We start from the raw sequence: 17,052 nt of genomic DNA on the forward strand, positions 1-17,052 counted from the left end.
CTTCCATAACTTTGTTGGAAACCCTGGTGGCGTAGTAGTTAGGAGCTACAGCTGCTAACCAAAACGTTGGCAGTTCGAATCCACCAGGTGCTGCTCCTTGGAAACCCAATGAGGCAGAGTTCTGCTCTGTCCTATAGGGTTGCTATGAGTCAGAATTGACTCGATGGCAACTTTTTTTTTTTAATACTTTGCACAGTGATTTTTGAAAACACAAAACAGTGTGGCATAACTAGAGCTGAATGTGTGTTTTGCAGTATTCAATCTGAACTTTATCCTGGAAGTATTTCAGTCACTCGAAGATTTTAGATAGGGGAGTGACATAAGATTTATGCTCATAGAAGACCCCAAGTCTTGTATTTAAGGTCACACATTTTCTTCACTGTGCTTTTATGTGGCTGAAACCTAAAGGCATACATATTCCGTCGAGTGTCAACTCGTGTATATACTCAGCAGATTCAACTGAATATCAAAGGAACAGCATAAAACTTAAGATTTGACTGGCTCATGTGGTAATTGGTAATTTTAACTAAATATTCTGCTCTATCAGGATCAAAACAATGAAAAAATGCCTCACTAGTGAGAGAAAAGGAGTCCCTGGGTAGTACAAAAAGTTAGTAACATGCTGGACTGCTTACAGCAAGGCTGGAGGTTCGAATCCACTCAGGCTCCTTGGAAGACTCTGGAAGAAGGGCCAGGTGATGCACTTCTGAAAAATGAGCCGCTGAAAACCCTATGGAGCAGTTCTCCTCTGGCACACAGGGGTCACCATGCATCAGAATCAACTTGATGGCATCTCAGGTGAGTGGGAGAAATAACAAATGGTTTAGCTCAGTGGTTCTCAACCCTGGGTAGCTTTTTTAATGCTGATGTCCCAGCCCCAGAGATTCTGATTTTACTGGCCTGGGTAGGACCTGAGCATGGATATTTTAAAAAGCTGCATAGGTGATTCTAAGCAGCCGAGGTTGAGAACCGTTGGATTGGACACCATACTCTTTTTAAAAGACATTTCATTCTCAAGTTTATTTCTAATTAACTGGCAGACTTTTGACTCAAATCACCAAATATTAAACTACCATTTTATTTTTCAAATTGGTTATGCAGCAGAAAGTTTCAAGCAAAAATGAATAAACATCCTGTGTACGGACAGTGTTGTTAAGCCAGCTGACCATTTAAAATTGAAACAGGTAACTTTTATAAAAACCTCATCATCGTAATCGTGCTTCCTAAACCACAGAACAGTCCTGTCTTCAGCAATGATCTGACAATGTGAACAAATTTGAGAACAGAGCTATTTTAATCACTGAAAAAGCAAGCTCAGTATGTTTCAAATTCTTTATTGTACATCATGGCTGCACAATTTGAGGCTGGTTAAATACAACTGATTTTCAAAATTTCTTTGAATATTTCTAGATTACTACATGCAAGTGACCATGAAAATATCTGGCATTTTTAAAATTTTGAAACTCTAAACAGGCACTTACATGAAGGAAAACATTACCACTCACAGATACCCACATGTAAAATGGACGCTCAAGCACGTGGTACATGGAACCTTTCACCAGTAAAGAAGTTGGTTACTGCTCTTTTTATCAAAGTGCCCTAATAGTAAACAGGTTTAAAGAAAGCAGTTGGGGTTACTTAGCTTACTCATAAAGTAAGGTTAACTGACAAGATCTGCACTGAAGTGTATAAAAAATATTGGTACAAAAACCATAAGTGAAAGTAGTTTCCACAAAGCAGGCTTCATTTTGGTACCTACACCCCACATTTAGTGTATCAGACCCCATGCATGTGAACAGATGACTGCAGCCTGTTTTAGAGACACTGAACAAGTGAACTGAATTCAATGTTTAAAAAAACTAAAAAGAGTGCGTGAGGTTTAAGTTTTAGTGTGAACTAGCCAAAGTTCCAGTTTAACAAACAGGAAATTGTCCAGATCTGGGTAACTGTGTGTTTCACAGGTCCTGCTGAGTCTCCCATTGCAAAAATTTCCCCTGAAAAGTGAAGAGAATACATTTTTGAGGTCAAGATAACGTATTTGTGTATATGTGGCGAAAAGACTCCTTACATTTAAAAAAGGGGTACACATGTCAAAGTACTTACAGAAAAATTATAATTTTAACAAATTCAAAAATGCCAACACAGGGTCAACTACACATTGCAGGAAACACACACAGTGGTACTGCTGGAAAGTAGCAAAATAGTTACTTAATATGTGTCCCCTCCCCCACAAAAAAAAGAGTAAGGCCGCCACAATGACATGCTACATAATCCCTTGAAAAACAATAAATATTCATACCACAGAAGACTTCAAAGAGGATACAAATTTAGGAAGCCACTGAATGGTAGACTCAGAAGCACCTACAGTGAAACACTCCCTACGTATTTCTCAAATACACATTAAACACGTAAATGTAGTTCTCCAAAAAAAAGATATGCCAGGTTTTACAACTTTGCAGGATGTAAGGGCCACTCAGGTTTTCTAATTTTATTCGAACACAAATATTTAAATTTTTGCATGTAGCGAATTAGCATCAAAAGGGAGAAGAAAAAGACTGATAATCAATACTATGCAGAAAGAAAGCAAAATTACAAATATCAGCCTATTCACAGGAAAATCTTTAATGCCTATGCTTATGCATATCTGAGTGCTTATCAAATCAAAGAGAGCAGTAAAAAAAAAAAAAAGGCAGCTTAAGAAAATTCCAGTGTTTAAAAGAAAGCACATTTTTAAAAATGTATATACATGAACAATATTTAGTTATATCATAAAATAAATGCAGCACTGTAAGATAAAGGAAGACTATTACAAATGGAGTTTTGGCCTTTTCTCCCCCTACACACTGCAGCCACCTTTAACCCGCTGAACTGAATCTCAGCAGTTTCGGGAGGGCATTCTGTTTTGTCTTCTCCTTTCAGTTCACATTTCCGGCTGTTCAGCAGATGCCTGTGATTCTGGAGATTCGAATCGCTGGTGAAAGTTGGTTCTCTGCTTCCTCAGTTTTTCTGGAGCTTTTCGCCATAAAATGATCTCCTAGTAAAATAAATGCAAAATAGCAACAAATGAACGGTCTCGTGTTACGCCTTAAATTTTCACCTTAGACAGACCACCTCAATTTTAACCGCAACAGAATTGAATTCTTCTCTCCAAAAGTCCTCCTCCTTCCTAACTGACCCACTTTCTTCCAGTTCTAATCCTAGACTGCCTCTTCTGCCTTCCCTGTTCCCCAGACCAGCACATCACCGCCTTAACCCAACCAGCACAAAATCCTAGCTATTAACTGATTTAAAACATTTCTCAAAAAAAGTCTTTTGGTTTCTGTTCCACTGCCCTCATTGAGGCCCTTGTCACTTCAACCTTAGATATTAAAATAGCTTCTTGGTAGATGGTTCTGCCTCCCTTGCCTAAGGCTCCTTTCTTCATAGCCCCACCAGACTGTTGTTGTGAGCTCCCAATGAGTCGGCCCCCAGCTCAGGCTCGTGGCGACCCTATACATGATGGAAAACGTTGCCCGGCCTTGCGCCATTCCTATGAGCAGTTGTAGACTGAACTATTGTGATTCACAGGATTCCCACTGGCTGATTTTCAGACGTAGACAGTCTGAAAGATCTGATTTTCCTCCTAGTCCATCTTAGCCTGGAAGCTCCTGTTCAGCATCACAGCAACACACAGGCCTCCACTGACACATGGGTGGTGACTGTGCATAAGGTGTACTGGCTGGGAATCGAACCTGAGGGAAGCTGGGAATTCTACCACTGACCCACCAATGCCTCACCGCCAGATTGATCTTCCTAAGACACTGCTTGGATTGCTCTTCAACAGTTCTCAGTGCCTCCAGGATAAATCTCCATCCAGGCATTCATGGCCTTCTAAAACCTTTATCTAATTTACCAATGTTACCCCTTCCATAGCTACACCTCCCTCCTCCACCAGCCAAACTGAGTTACTCTGTACCTCTCATGCACTCCAGATAAACTTGCCCAGCCTCTTGCCCTATATATTCTTCAAATCCCTATGCCTCTGCCTATCTAAATTTTAACCTATCCATCCTGAAATCTCTTCTCAATTTCTGTAATTTGCTTCGTCGAATCATGACTGGCTGTTTTAAACCCACGTACCAGACTAAACATGTGAGCCCATGGGAAGCAATACACTTACTCCAACAGTGCTGCCATAATAGAATTGATGGCGAAATTGTAAATTTCATGTCATTTATTCTGAAATTATAAGTTTCTTATGTTTAAATTATACAGCATTATGGCAAGATTGCTGGACTAAGTGTTGTCTCTTCTAAATGACTGTCAAACTTATTTAACTCTGTTAATTAACTTATATAATTGTTTTTATTTCCCCCCATCTGCAAAGTGAGAACCTTGAGGATAGACCATGTTTACAAAAAATAGTTCTGTATTCTTCACTTTGAACACAAATATTTGACATTCAAATATTTATCGATCTAATTCAGAACATAAAACCCCATTCTAATCAGTCTTAATTCAAAATTCACCTAAGGCTTTTAATTGATGTTCATATGAAAACAAGGTTTATGATGAACACTTTAGATGAAAAAGTATTAGAACTGGGTCATCTCATGGACATTTATAACAATTGCTTAAGAAAGGAAAAGTGTAAATGAAAAAATGCATCAAGTACACATGGTACTATGTACCCATTAGAAAGTGGTAATGGAGGTCTCTCTGTGCTCACAAGGGACACACATTCAAGACACTTAGTAGAAAAACAAAAAACAACTCTTCTGGAAAACGAATCAAGTGAGTGGTGGTGGATTTTCCGGAGACTTTTACTTCATCCTCTGTTCTTTATTGACCGCATTTTTTTTTAAAAAACAAAAAGCAGATATTGTTTTTATTATTTAAAAAAAAAACTTTTAAAAGAAAACTCCTGCCAAATTAAACCCCATTCAGGAGTCCTGTAGGACAATTAGGGAGGGACCTGTCACAACAGGATTCCATTCTCGCCTACTTCCTTACCATATCCTTATACTTATTTATAGCCCAGTGCAATAAAGCTTAGAAAAGTGAGTGCTTTCTAGATGTTTTTAAAACTGCCACAGAACAAAATACCAGCCTGGGAGGAACCGTACCTGCTGCTTGAAGTACCTTCTGTCTTCCTCATCGACAAGGACTAGATTCAAAAAGTACCTTACTGAAAATTTTTTGTTCACATCTCTCATTGTTGGAGTTGGGTCATACCCCGCTAAAAATAGTCTTATTGGAATTGATTCACCTGGAAGAAAAGTAATTTTCATTTAATTTCATTAAATGTAGTCACAAGATGCCTAGGACAAAGCACTGCAAAAAGACACACTAATGCTTCATCAGTGCCTCGGGTGACATGCAGCCTAACGAAAACTTCGGAGCACTGCCTCTCAGCCTCGGCAACTACTGACATTCTGGGCTGGATAACTGTTGGGAGTGGGGGCTGCCTGGTGCACTGTAGAGTGTTTAGCCACATCCCTGGCCTCTACCTACTAGATGCCAGTAGCACATCCCAGGTGTGACAACCAAAAATGTCTCTGCACATTGCCAAATGTCTCCTGGGAGCAAAACTGACCCTGGATAAGAACCACTGCTCTACAGCCAGAATGCCTGAATTCAAATCCCAACCACTTACTGGCTGTGTGACTTTGGCCAAGTCACTTCACCTCTCTGCTTCAAGTTCCTTATCTGCAAAACGAGGATAACAATAATACTCTCCTCAGAGGAATCTCTAAGAACAATATATGTAAGGTTAATATATGTAAAGTGCTTAGCACAGTCCCAGCAGGTAAGTGGTATGTAAGTAATTTTGCTATTTTCTGCTTTCTCAAAGTTTATCCTAGTTTCTAATCGTGTGTAAATTTCTGGAATACCTATTACTGATTTATCCAAAGCAACAAGCAGGTACAGAGGGACAACATTCCTTCACAGCCAAAAAGATTGATGTTCAGATTCTCATGGCTTCTCATGTCCTAAGAAGGGTAATTATTTGTGTATTCTTTTGAAATGTATTTTTGTCATGCTTTTGTCATGCACATCTATTTCCTGAAACATGTAAGGCCTATCCCTTCTATATTACGAAGTTATGTTGCACAGCACAAGGGTATATACATATGGGGCTCAGAGTCAGAAAGGCCTGGGCTCAAAAGTCCAACTCTGCAATCATTAGTTTTATCACCTTTAGCAATTTTTTTTTTTTTTAAACATCTCTGGATCTCTTTTTTGTCTGTAAAATAAGAGACACCAGCACCTAACTCAAAAGGTAGTAGGGAGCTGGAGAATACCAAAGAGTACAAAGCCTCAGCTACAGCTGTTGCGTGCTGCCAAGTCAATTCTGACTCATAGCAATCCATGTGGCAGAGCAGTACTTCCCCACAGTGTTTTCTAGGCTAGGAGAGCAATCGCCAGGTCTCTTCTCCCGCAGAGCCGCTGGCTGGGTTTGAGCCTTTCAGTTAGCAGCCAAGCACTTAATCACTGCACCAGCAGGGCTCCCTCATCTGCAGCTGGCACTCAATAAATATTAGCTGTTTTTTGAAACAATTATTAACAGACTGAGAAAAATTCAAAGGCATGAATTTAAAAATGATAAATGCTGGCTTCAATGTCTTAGACACAGAAGATGATCTAGTAATGGAACTGCTTATTTTTGAGGGGGCTCTAAGGACACCACAATCCCACAGGAATTAATGCTCACCATACTACATCTTGTGTTCAGCATCAGAAAAAAAAGCTTTATGGAGATAAACTATTAGAAGACAATCAAGTATTACACATTCAGAATGAAAGAAGGGGTAGTACATAAACACCTCTTCTAAATTCTAAATTTAAACAACTGAAAAATTAAACCTTATTTCAGATGAGGAAGTACCATTACAGTCTTCTCACCATCTATAAAAAGGTGATCTTAAGAACCAGCATAAGAATTATTTTAAGAAACCATAAATACTCTCACACTGAACAATTCCAAACTAAACTCCCTTGAATGCTGCTGTCTGCACCTCCTATACCACAAGAGAAGTAACTGAACAGTGTGTTACCTTTTACTGGAGCACCGTCCATTATTTCATATTTGGCGATTGTTTCTGTTTCTGTTGTGGTACTGGGTCCTAGTGCAATAATGTAAATGGTACTCATTTAATATTTCCAGAACATTATTTCCAGCCTTGTACCTGCTCCCTATTTTCCAGTTATTTCAGTACTAGCTAGCTCATCGTCCCGTTTTTAACAATGTTGATCATTCTTTTCTGTTTCTTGATGTATACTTAACGTACTCATCCGTCAGCTGAAGGTTTGGTCTCTTCTTCCCAAAGGTGTCATATATAGTTTAAAAAGACTCTTCTTCATTCAGTGCCTGCTATCATTTCTGACATTTGCTAAAATACAAACTAGCAATAGGCATCAGAATTAAATAATCTCTTGCATGCTGGTTTTCTCTGCAACACCCCAACTTAAGGAAGTTGTTAACTTTAACGCTGGCAAAACAACAAATCACACACATTGTTGCTGTTAGCTGCCTTCGAGTCAATTCAAATTTATGTAATTCTTTAAAATTTTTAATTTGGGGATTCACCCTCTGAGAAATTATTTGAACCTGGACGTTTAAAAAGTGAGAAAAGTGTACCAAAATACATAGAATGACCCCAATGTTGTAAAATACCAATATGCACAGACAAAAGTCTGTTCTGGATGGTCAGTACAGATGATTTTCTTTTTATTTAAGATTTTTCTAGACTAAAACTATTTTTATAATCAGAAGTAAGTTTAAGTAAACGATTACTTTTTAAACAAATGATAACCTGAAATTTGGTTTTAATGTCTTAAAATCACTTAATCTTTTAGTAACAGGTGGAAAAATAGAGAAATTCTGCCTCAAGCCTGGTAGCCTGCCCTACAGATTTCAGACTTGCCTGCCCCCAAAATCATATATATAATGTGTGTGTGTGTATATATATATATATATATGAGTTAATATGCTTAACTATTTCCAGAAAATAATTTCCAGCCCCTGTACCCACTCCATATATATACAGTGTCTATATATACATAGAAGATATGTACATACATATATATTCGTGTATCTTCTACTAGTTCTGTTTCTCTAGAGAACCCTGATTGATACAGATTTTGGAATAGAAAAATTGTTCACTTTAAAATGTTATGTAAATTTCAATAAAACAAACAAACAAAATCAATGCTAAATAGTGGGAAAAATGGGAATGGAGCCAGAGAGTTTCAGAGTTGCAATACCAAAATGATTTTCACTGCAGGAATTTCAATAAAGTTTTTTTTCTTTTTTTTTAATTCAACTTAAAAAAAAAAGATGAATGGATAAACAAACTGTGATACATCCATATGATGAAATATTACTCAGCAATAAAAAGAAAGCAGCTAAAAAGCCATGAAGAGACATAGGGGAGCCTTAAACGCCTAGTGCTTAGTGAAAAGGCTACATACTATATGATTCCAACCATATGACATTCTGGAAATTTAATTCAAATTCTCTTTTCAACTTACCAATTCCTGTGATCTCTTTTTTGATGAGCTGTAACTCCATATGTTGGATTTTTATTCTTACTAATAAGAAGTAAATTTTTCCAACAATCACATCCTTTAAATGATACCTTTAGGGAAAGAATATACCTCACTTACTAAATGTTTTCAAGACAAAAAGAGTGAAATACATCCTTCTGAAAATCCTTATTAGACATCTTTAAGGTAATAAAGAATGTCAATTTGACTATCCATATTGTCTAATGTGTCTTACTTTCAAGAAAGTGCTCATCAATTTACTATGCAAATAAGGACTGAAACATTTACTTGATAACCAATAAGCCTCAAAGGGAAGGATTCAGCCTAATTAATTGTCGGTCCTTATTACGTAAACTTAGTTCTCAGAGAACTTGAGCACTTAACTGGAATGGAAAATTAAGATTTTTATGCTTGCAATATTTATCTGGTCCACGAAGGTATTTTTAAACATTACAAGTGCTACACAAGAGTTCAGTGTCCTCATTATTCTAAGAGCTGGAACAGCACAGCTGCCATAAACTGTCTGGCCACAATGAAAGAATTCAGAGACCACCTCCATGGGTTGAGTTTGTTGCTGTAACCTAACCTAATAACCAGAAACCTTTCCTAGGGACCCTGAAATGATGTGGTCATCAACCTGGGAATCCCTACAATCTCCAGAGGATTTTTTAGCCTCCTCCCAGGTTTGGATCTCAAAATAATACCCTAAGAGTTGAGTAATCAATTATGCCAGTCTCAAGGGAGGCTTCCAGTGACAAGTTTTAGGTCCTAAACTATCTGATAATTTTATCAGCAATATGGTTTAAGGCTCTGAAGGCACATGTATCACATTTTCGTTGATAGAAACCCAGAAGTGACAACTAATATGTTCAATAATAGTCTGGACAAACAAAAGGAACTAATTAAATTATGGTATTTCTTGATTGGAAAAGCCTTACCTACTGTAAAACCATGTAACAGAAGAATGTAGGGAGAGAACAAAAAAGGGCACATTCATAAACTTTAAAGAAACAGATAAGAAGTGAAAATCTACTATGTGGGCAACTCCTGTCTAGATGGAGATGAGAGGGCAGAGGGAGTCAGAAGTTGGCCGAATGGACACAAAAACGGTGGAAAGGAGGAGTGTGCTGTCTCTCTAAGGGGAGAGCAACTAGCAGTATACAGCAAGGTGTACATAAATTTTTGTATGAGACTGACTTGATTTGTAAACTTTCACTTAAAAACCCCAGTGCCATCAAGTTGATTCCGACTCATAGCGACCCTTTTCACGTAAAGCACAATAAAAATTAAAAAAAAAAAAAAGTGAAAATCTATCAATTAAGAGACTTATGAGTCAAACAACCAAATGCAATGTGTAGACCCTGTTTGGATACTGATTTGAGCAAACCATGTGGGAAAAACAGACATTTATGAGACAACTGGGGAAATATGAACACTGACTGAATATTCAAAGATATTAAGGAATTGTTAATTTTTAGATATAATAATAGTATTATGGTTATATTAAAAATGATACATATTTCTGAATGAAATTACATGCTGTCTGGGACTTGCCTCAATATAACCTATAGGGAGAGTGGGGGGATGAATACAGATAAAGCAAATCTCACCATGGGTTGACATTTGTTGAAGGGTGCATGAGGATTCATTACAGTGTTCAGTATACTGTTCATATGCTTTTATATATGTTTGAAATTTCCTATAATAAAGTTTAAAAAAGCATTGTTGTTGTCGTCAGGTGCTGTCGAGTCAGTTCTGACTCATAATGACCCTATGTACAACAAAACGCAACACTGCCTGGTCCTATGCCATTCTCACACAAAAAGCATTAAGTAATAAAAAAAAAAAAAAAGGAGTCCATTTCTGTAAAAATACAACACATGTAAACATATATCCCCTCAATGGAAAGATATACAAGACGTTATTGTAGTGTGCCATCAAGTCGATTCTGACTCATAGCTACCAAATAGGACAGAGGAGAACTGCCCCATAGGGTTTCCTAGGCTGCAATTTTTACAGAAGCAGATCACCAGGTCTTTTCTCCCACAGAGCAGCTGGGTACGAACTGCCAACCTTTCAGTAAGCAGCCAAGCACTTAACCATTGTGCCACCACTGCTCCTCAACAAGACATTAACCAAAAAAACCCACTGCCATCAAGTCAATTCTAGCTTACAGTGACCTTTTAAGAAAGAGTACAACTGCCCCACAGGGTTTCTAAGGAGCAGCTGGTGGATTCAAAATGCTGACCCTCTGTTTAACAGCCTGAGCTCTTAACCACTGTGCCACCAGGGCTCCCAACAATACATTAATAATGACTAAATGGTGAAGACAAAAATGTGTGGTATTTTTACTTCCTATCACTTTTGTACATCCTCCAAATTCTCAATAATGAAAATGTATTAGTTATGTAGTCAGAAAGAAAGGTTTTTTTGCTAGTTTTAAAGAGATGGCTAGACTGAAGACATGTGAAGCCAGTGATATGAAGTATTACCAATACAATGGGCTCAGCTTCCTTACGGGACAGTGAAATCATCTACAAACAGCAGCCAAGCAGAGAAGGATGAGGAGTAGAGTACGAAAGACACCTACACCGGCTGAAAGCCAGAACAAACTCCTATAGTTTTCTTCAGCTCACAGATTCTGTTGGTCTGTTTATACCAGATTAGTGTCAATTCTATCCTTAGTCTCACCAATTTATAAGGACCTGAAAAGCTTACTTCTTCATCTTCCCAGAACATTTAAAAGCTACCTGCTTGCAAAAGGTACTTACTTTGATTTATTATATTCAAATTCTATGTGTAGACAGTCTTCAATGCCCACTTCCATCTTAATAGAGTTGTTAACATCAGGATAGGTGGCAAGCTGGTGAACAATAAGATCATACTCTTTTACCAAGTCTGTCAGTCTTCTTACTATCGTCACTTTAAGAAAATACCTGCGAAGTTAATGGAGAGGACAGTTAATTCTCCTATTATAAATTTAAGTGTTTTAAATTAGCAAACATTAACTGCAGAACTTTCCCTTTCCTGCTGGATTTCCTTTGGGATCAACTTACGCTGTCATTTACTTAATGAAAGAGTTCTAATTAAAAAAAGAAAAAACTCACCAACCATGGAAGAAAATACAAAATTTAATTTTAAGAATTATGTACACACTTTTCAGATGAGTTTTGAGGGCTCTCATCAAGCCAACTTGAAGGAATCTCTCTAGATCTTTTCTTAACCATATATACTAAATGAGATTTCTAGAACCAAATACTGGGAAACTAATGAATTTAGAGGGTAATTCACTTTATTCCACAAATGAAGTACCTAAGGGACAACATACGAGAGAAGTGTATTACCGAAACTTCACGTAATGGGGTTCTCTAAATCTATTATGATAGAAAACTCCTGTTACCTCAGATCAGCATTACCCAGACAAAACATCAGACAATTTTTTAAAATCTTAAGTCTGCCCTTAACATTGTGAAAACTGCCAATGCTACCCAAAGCAATCTACAGATACAAGGCAATCTCAATCCAAATTCCAACATTCTTTACTGAAATGGAAAAACTAATAACCAACTTTATATGGAAAGGAAAGAGGCCCCAAACAACCACAGCAATATTGAATAACAAAGTAGGAGACCTCACACTCCCCAATCTCAAATATACTGTACACTCAAAAACATATTATACAGTAATCAGAACAGCCTGGTACTGGTTCAATGACAGACACACAGACCAACGGAACACAACTGAAAATTGCAAATGCAGAAGTAAATCCATCCATCCAAAGGAGCTGACTTTTGACAGAACTCAAAGTCCATTCAATGAGGAAGAAGCTGTCTCTTTAACAAATGGTGCTGACAAAAATGGATACCCATATGCAGAAAAACGAAACAGGATTCTATACCTCACATCATATGCAAAGACTAAGTGAAAACAGATCAAAGACCTAAACGTTAAAGCTATAAAACTATAAAGTTCCTGGAAGATAACACAGGGACAAAACTATGGGACCTGTTTTAAAAAAAAAAAGATTATCAAACACAATTACAAATGCATGAAAAACAGAAGACACATTAGGTAACTGGGACCTCCTAAAAACATCTTCCAGAATGATATATCTGATAAGGGTCTAATCTCTAAAACCTATAGAAAACTTCAACAACTCAACAACAGAAAGACAAACAATCCAGTTACGAAATGGGCAAACAACACAAACAGACTCTTCACCAAAGAGGACATTCGATCTGCCAACAAACACATAAAAAGATGCTTGTGGATCATTAGCCATGAGAAAGACGCAAAACAAAACTACAATGAGACACCATTTTACCCCTATAAAAACAGCACTGATAGAAAAAAAAGAAAACGACAAATGTGGTGAGGATGTGGGGAGACTGGAACCCTTATCCACTGCTGGTGGGACTGTAAAATGGCACAACTACTACAGAAAACGCTATCACACTTCCTCAAAAAGCTAGAAATAGAAACACGTTATGATCCAGCAATCCCACTCCTAGGTATATACCCTAGAGATCTAATGAAAAAGAGATGGACTGACATATGTACACCTATGTTCACTGCAGCATTACTCACATTAGCAAAAAGATGGAAACAACCGAAGTGCCTATCAACAGATGAATGGATAAACAAAATGTGGTACACACATATAATGAAATACTATGTAACCATAAAGGATAATGATGAATCTTTGAAAACTCTTATAACACGAATGAATCTGGAGAACATTTTGCTGAGTGAAATAACTCAATCAAAAGGACAAATTTAAGATCGCACTTTTATAAAAAGACAAGACTAGATATATAGAGAGAGACCAACGCTCATTGGTGGCTAGCAGGGATGGGAGGGGGGAGACAGGGGAAGCACTCTCAAGAAAGCAGACACTTGCTGTTTTCGGTGATGGGAAAGGTAGCATCAAATGTAGGTGAAGTGCACAGAGCTTGACCAAGGTAAATGATCTCACTAAGAAGTGCACCAAGGAAAAGGGCAGTTTTGATAAAGGTTATGACAAATATAATTTTGCAACAACCAAAAAATACATACGTGGTTACACAAATATGTATCTAGGCATACATGCTTATGTGTATGAATATGTGGGTACTTATGTGCACAGAGGAAACTCTGGTGGCGTAGTGGTTAAGTGCTACAGCTGCTAACCAAAAGGTCAGCAGTTCAAATCTACCAGGCGCTCCCTGTAAACTCTATGGGGCAGTTCTACTCTGTCCTATAGGGTTGCTATGAGTCAGAATTGACTCGACCGCTATGGGTTTGGGTTTTTTTTTTTTCATGTGCACAGACAGAAGTATCTACAGGGGTATGTACGTACAGGTATATATGTGCATGCATGTACATCCATACATATATAATAAATCACATAGGGGATACAGTTACAGATACTTCTTAGACATAATCAAACACCTCATGAGATTGGTTTTCGGGGTTTGAAGGCTTAGGACGTAGTCTCCTTGAACAACTCAGTTAAATGGCAATAATACAGTTCATAAGTGTATGTTCTACATCCCAAAGGGGTGAGTAGTGTTTGGGGTCTTAAAAGCTCGTGGATGGCAATCAAAGACAACAACTATTGATCTCTACTCATCCGGAACAAAAAAGAAAGGAGGAGACCAATGACTCAGAGAAGAAAGCAGTCTGCAGGACTAATAGTCTACACATACCACAGCCTCATCTACTTAAGACCAGAAGAACTAGATGATGCCAGGCTACCACTACCAACCATTCAGATCAGGGCCACAATAGATGGATTCTTATGGAATAGGAGAGAAATGTGGAACAGAACTCAAATTCTTAAAAATGTCCAGACTAGGGAGCTTCTTGGCTCAAGTAGACACATGAGACTAGGTGGGCAGTTCCTGTCTGGAGGCGAGATGAGAAGCCAGAGGGCGACAGGAGCTGGTTGAAAGGACATGGGGAATACAGGATGGAGAGAAGGAGTGTGCTGTCTTATTAGGGTGAGAACAGCTAGGAGAACATAGTAAGGTGTGTGTAAGTTTTTGTATGAAAGACTGACTTGATTTGTAAACTTTCACTTGAAGCACAATAATAAAAAAAAAAAGTCCAGACTTATTGAACTGGTTGAGACTAGAGGACTCCCCACGACTATCACCCTGAGATACTCTTTAAACCATATATGGAAATTATCCCCTTAAAGCCACCTTTTAGCTAAACAAAAGACTGGCTCACAAAATAAAGAGTATCACCCGTGAGTAATGATCTCCTTTAGAAAATCATCTATGTGAGACCACAAGGTGAAAAACTACCCTGAAGCAAAGATGAGAACATAAGGGGACAGGGAAACTAGAGTACTGGAAATGGTCCAGCTAGAAAGGAATGAATGGGAGTGATGATACATTGTGAAAAACGTAGCTGATGTCACTGAATAACGTGCATAGAAATTCTTAAATGGGAATCTGGTGTTAAACACTCACCTTAAATACAATGTTATTTAAAAAATAAAATGAATAAATAAAATCAGATCATTAAAAACAGAAATCTTTTAAGTCTGCCAGTCCAGAACTATAATTGGAATTCTAGTGAGACATCCCGTAATGGCCATTACTTCCTGGTTTTAACTCTGTTTACAGTTTCTGATATACATACATACCTCAAGCGGACATTGGCACCAATGTAAGATTCATATGGCTTTTCAACCTGCATAAATTCAAAATCATAACTTCTGCTCTGAGTCAGTTCTCCAGGTAAGGCCAATTCTTTCACTAGGTTTACAAATTCATGAGTATTACTCTTGTCATTGAAAAGTTCTAAGAAATTTAAAAAAACAAAAAGACCAGTGAGATTTAATACTCATTTCAATAAAACTCTAGCTGCTTCTTCCAAAGCAAATAATTTTTACCAACAGAATTAGTTCCTTTGTCTCTACTTTAATAACCTAGAGCTATCATCTGAAATTCCATTACCCTCATTATTATGCTCTACCTAGGCATAAAAATTCCAAGTAGCACAGCACAATAAAAATTTCCAATTAAAAAAAATTCTTCATTCCTTTGGTATAGTTAGGACTGTCCCACTATGAAGCTGTTTTGAAATATTACCAGCAATTATTTTAACTTTCTCCCTTCAAAGCAAACACTGTTTTGTTGTTTTGTTTTAGGCCAATACATTACCTTGATAAAACTATAATACAGAAAAAACTAAAACCAATTACATTTCATTAGTATAATTTGCCCTTCGAGTATAATCTCATTTAGAATGGATATATAAACATATATTCACTAATTTGGATACCTTAAAAATGTACAGTAAAACTTATAAAGCGAAAACTAAAACCTAGCCTATGTAAAGTGTTAAAAACATGTACTTTCTTTTCTCTCTTTTGTGAATCTACAATACCAAAAGATTTATATACAGTTTAACTCCCTGCTAAATCAAAAAGGTCTCTGAAATACACATATGGAACTGTACACAAGTTGATCTGTAGCAAGAGGAAATTACATCTTTCCTTTCCACATGGGATTTCCTGTTGACAGGTGGGTGAATCTGACTACAGGCACGTGCTAGGTCAGGAAGGCAAACGGCATGGCTCATTAGAAAGGGGGGAATGAAGGTGAAGCTGGTAATTCTGAGGCTGATGAAAAATGTAGGCAGATGGAAATTTCAGTAAGTCAATTAATCTACTTGAATTATTTTTCAAAGGCTGCTAGTTTACATAATGTCCTTCATTTTTAGTAATTAAGTCCAGGAACAAAAGCAGGGTAACTCAAACATTATTTAATGCAGTTAAAAAAAACAAGGTTTAATATGTTTATAAAATAAGTCCTCTTTTATTATGCAAAATCAACTCCTTCCTTCCACAAATCTAAGTTCTAATTCAATTACTTAAGGGCCAAATCCAACCCTCTTCACCTTCAGCTATCAAAAAAAAAAAAGGAATTCTATTTTAAAACTCACCAATTTGACCCACAAATTCAATTCTTATTCCTTGGTGCTCTAGCCTCTTTCCAGGTTGCTTAAAGGCTAGGTTTACCTGCCAAAACATGAAATTTTAAGAGATGTTAACAGTCCTCTGAGTTGGGCCTACTAGTAGATTCCTTCCAGATGAATGCAATATGTATTTCAGATATTCACTATTGGAGTTGGGACACCATCACATACCTAGTTCAGGGTGACCTTATAGCACGAGAGAAGGTAAAATTTATTCAAACACAATCACTAATGAACCTATTGGTTACACATACACTTAAAGTATCTGCTCTGTTAGGAAAGAATCTTTATAGGTGGAAAAATATAAAAAGTCTCAATTAAAAAAAAAGGGAAAACTTTTAAATATTCAAATGTTTTCTGGTCAAAAACAATTCTATGACTAGTAACAGATTCTCATGTGGGGTAATCACGAATTCCACGAACTGACCTAAAAGATCACTTTCAGCTTTTTGTAACCAAGAATATATTGTTATAAATCCTAACCTTAAAAGCAATGCATACTGCCAAGTCTGTCACTCATCTTAAAACAGTAATGTCCAAAGATTTAAATTC

The 17,052-nt window shown here is 37.3% G+C and overlaps 1 protein-coding gene across 2 annotated transcripts in view; it reads right to left on the minus strand.

Moving 5' to 3' along the window:
• Nucleotides 1-1,038: 1,038 nt before the first annotated feature.
• VPS26A (VPS26 retromer complex component A) overlaps nt 1,039-17,052 on the minus strand; it is a 29,944-nt gene continuing 13,930 nt past the window's right edge. The window contains exons 3-9 of one of the 2 annotated variants that reach the window (XM_049855398.1): nt 16,468-16,543; nt 15,164-15,320; nt 11,301-11,465; nt 8,515-8,621; nt 7,038-7,106; nt 5,106-5,248; nt 1,039-3,034 (exon numbers count right to left, since the gene is read on the minus strand). In XM_049855398.1, the coding sequence (XP_049711355.1) occupies nt 2,921-3,034; nt 5,106-5,248; nt 7,038-7,106; nt 8,515-8,621; nt 11,301-11,465; nt 15,164-15,320; nt 16,468-16,543 (831 nt within the window). In that variant the 3' untranslated portion in view covers nt 1,039-2,920. The remainder of the gene's footprint in view (nt 3,035-5,105; nt 5,249-7,037; nt 7,107-8,514; nt 8,622-11,300; nt 11,466-15,163; nt 15,321-16,467; nt 16,544-17,052) is intronic. The other variant, XM_049855397.1, reaches the window with a different exon arrangement.

Source organism: Elephas maximus, chromosome 16 (assembly GCF_024166365.1).
Source record: "Elephas maximus indicus isolate mEleMax1 chromosome 16, mEleMax1 primary haplotype, whole genome shotgun sequence".
Lineage (NCBI taxonomy): Eukaryota > Metazoa > Chordata > Mammalia > Proboscidea > Elephantidae > Elephas > Elephas maximus.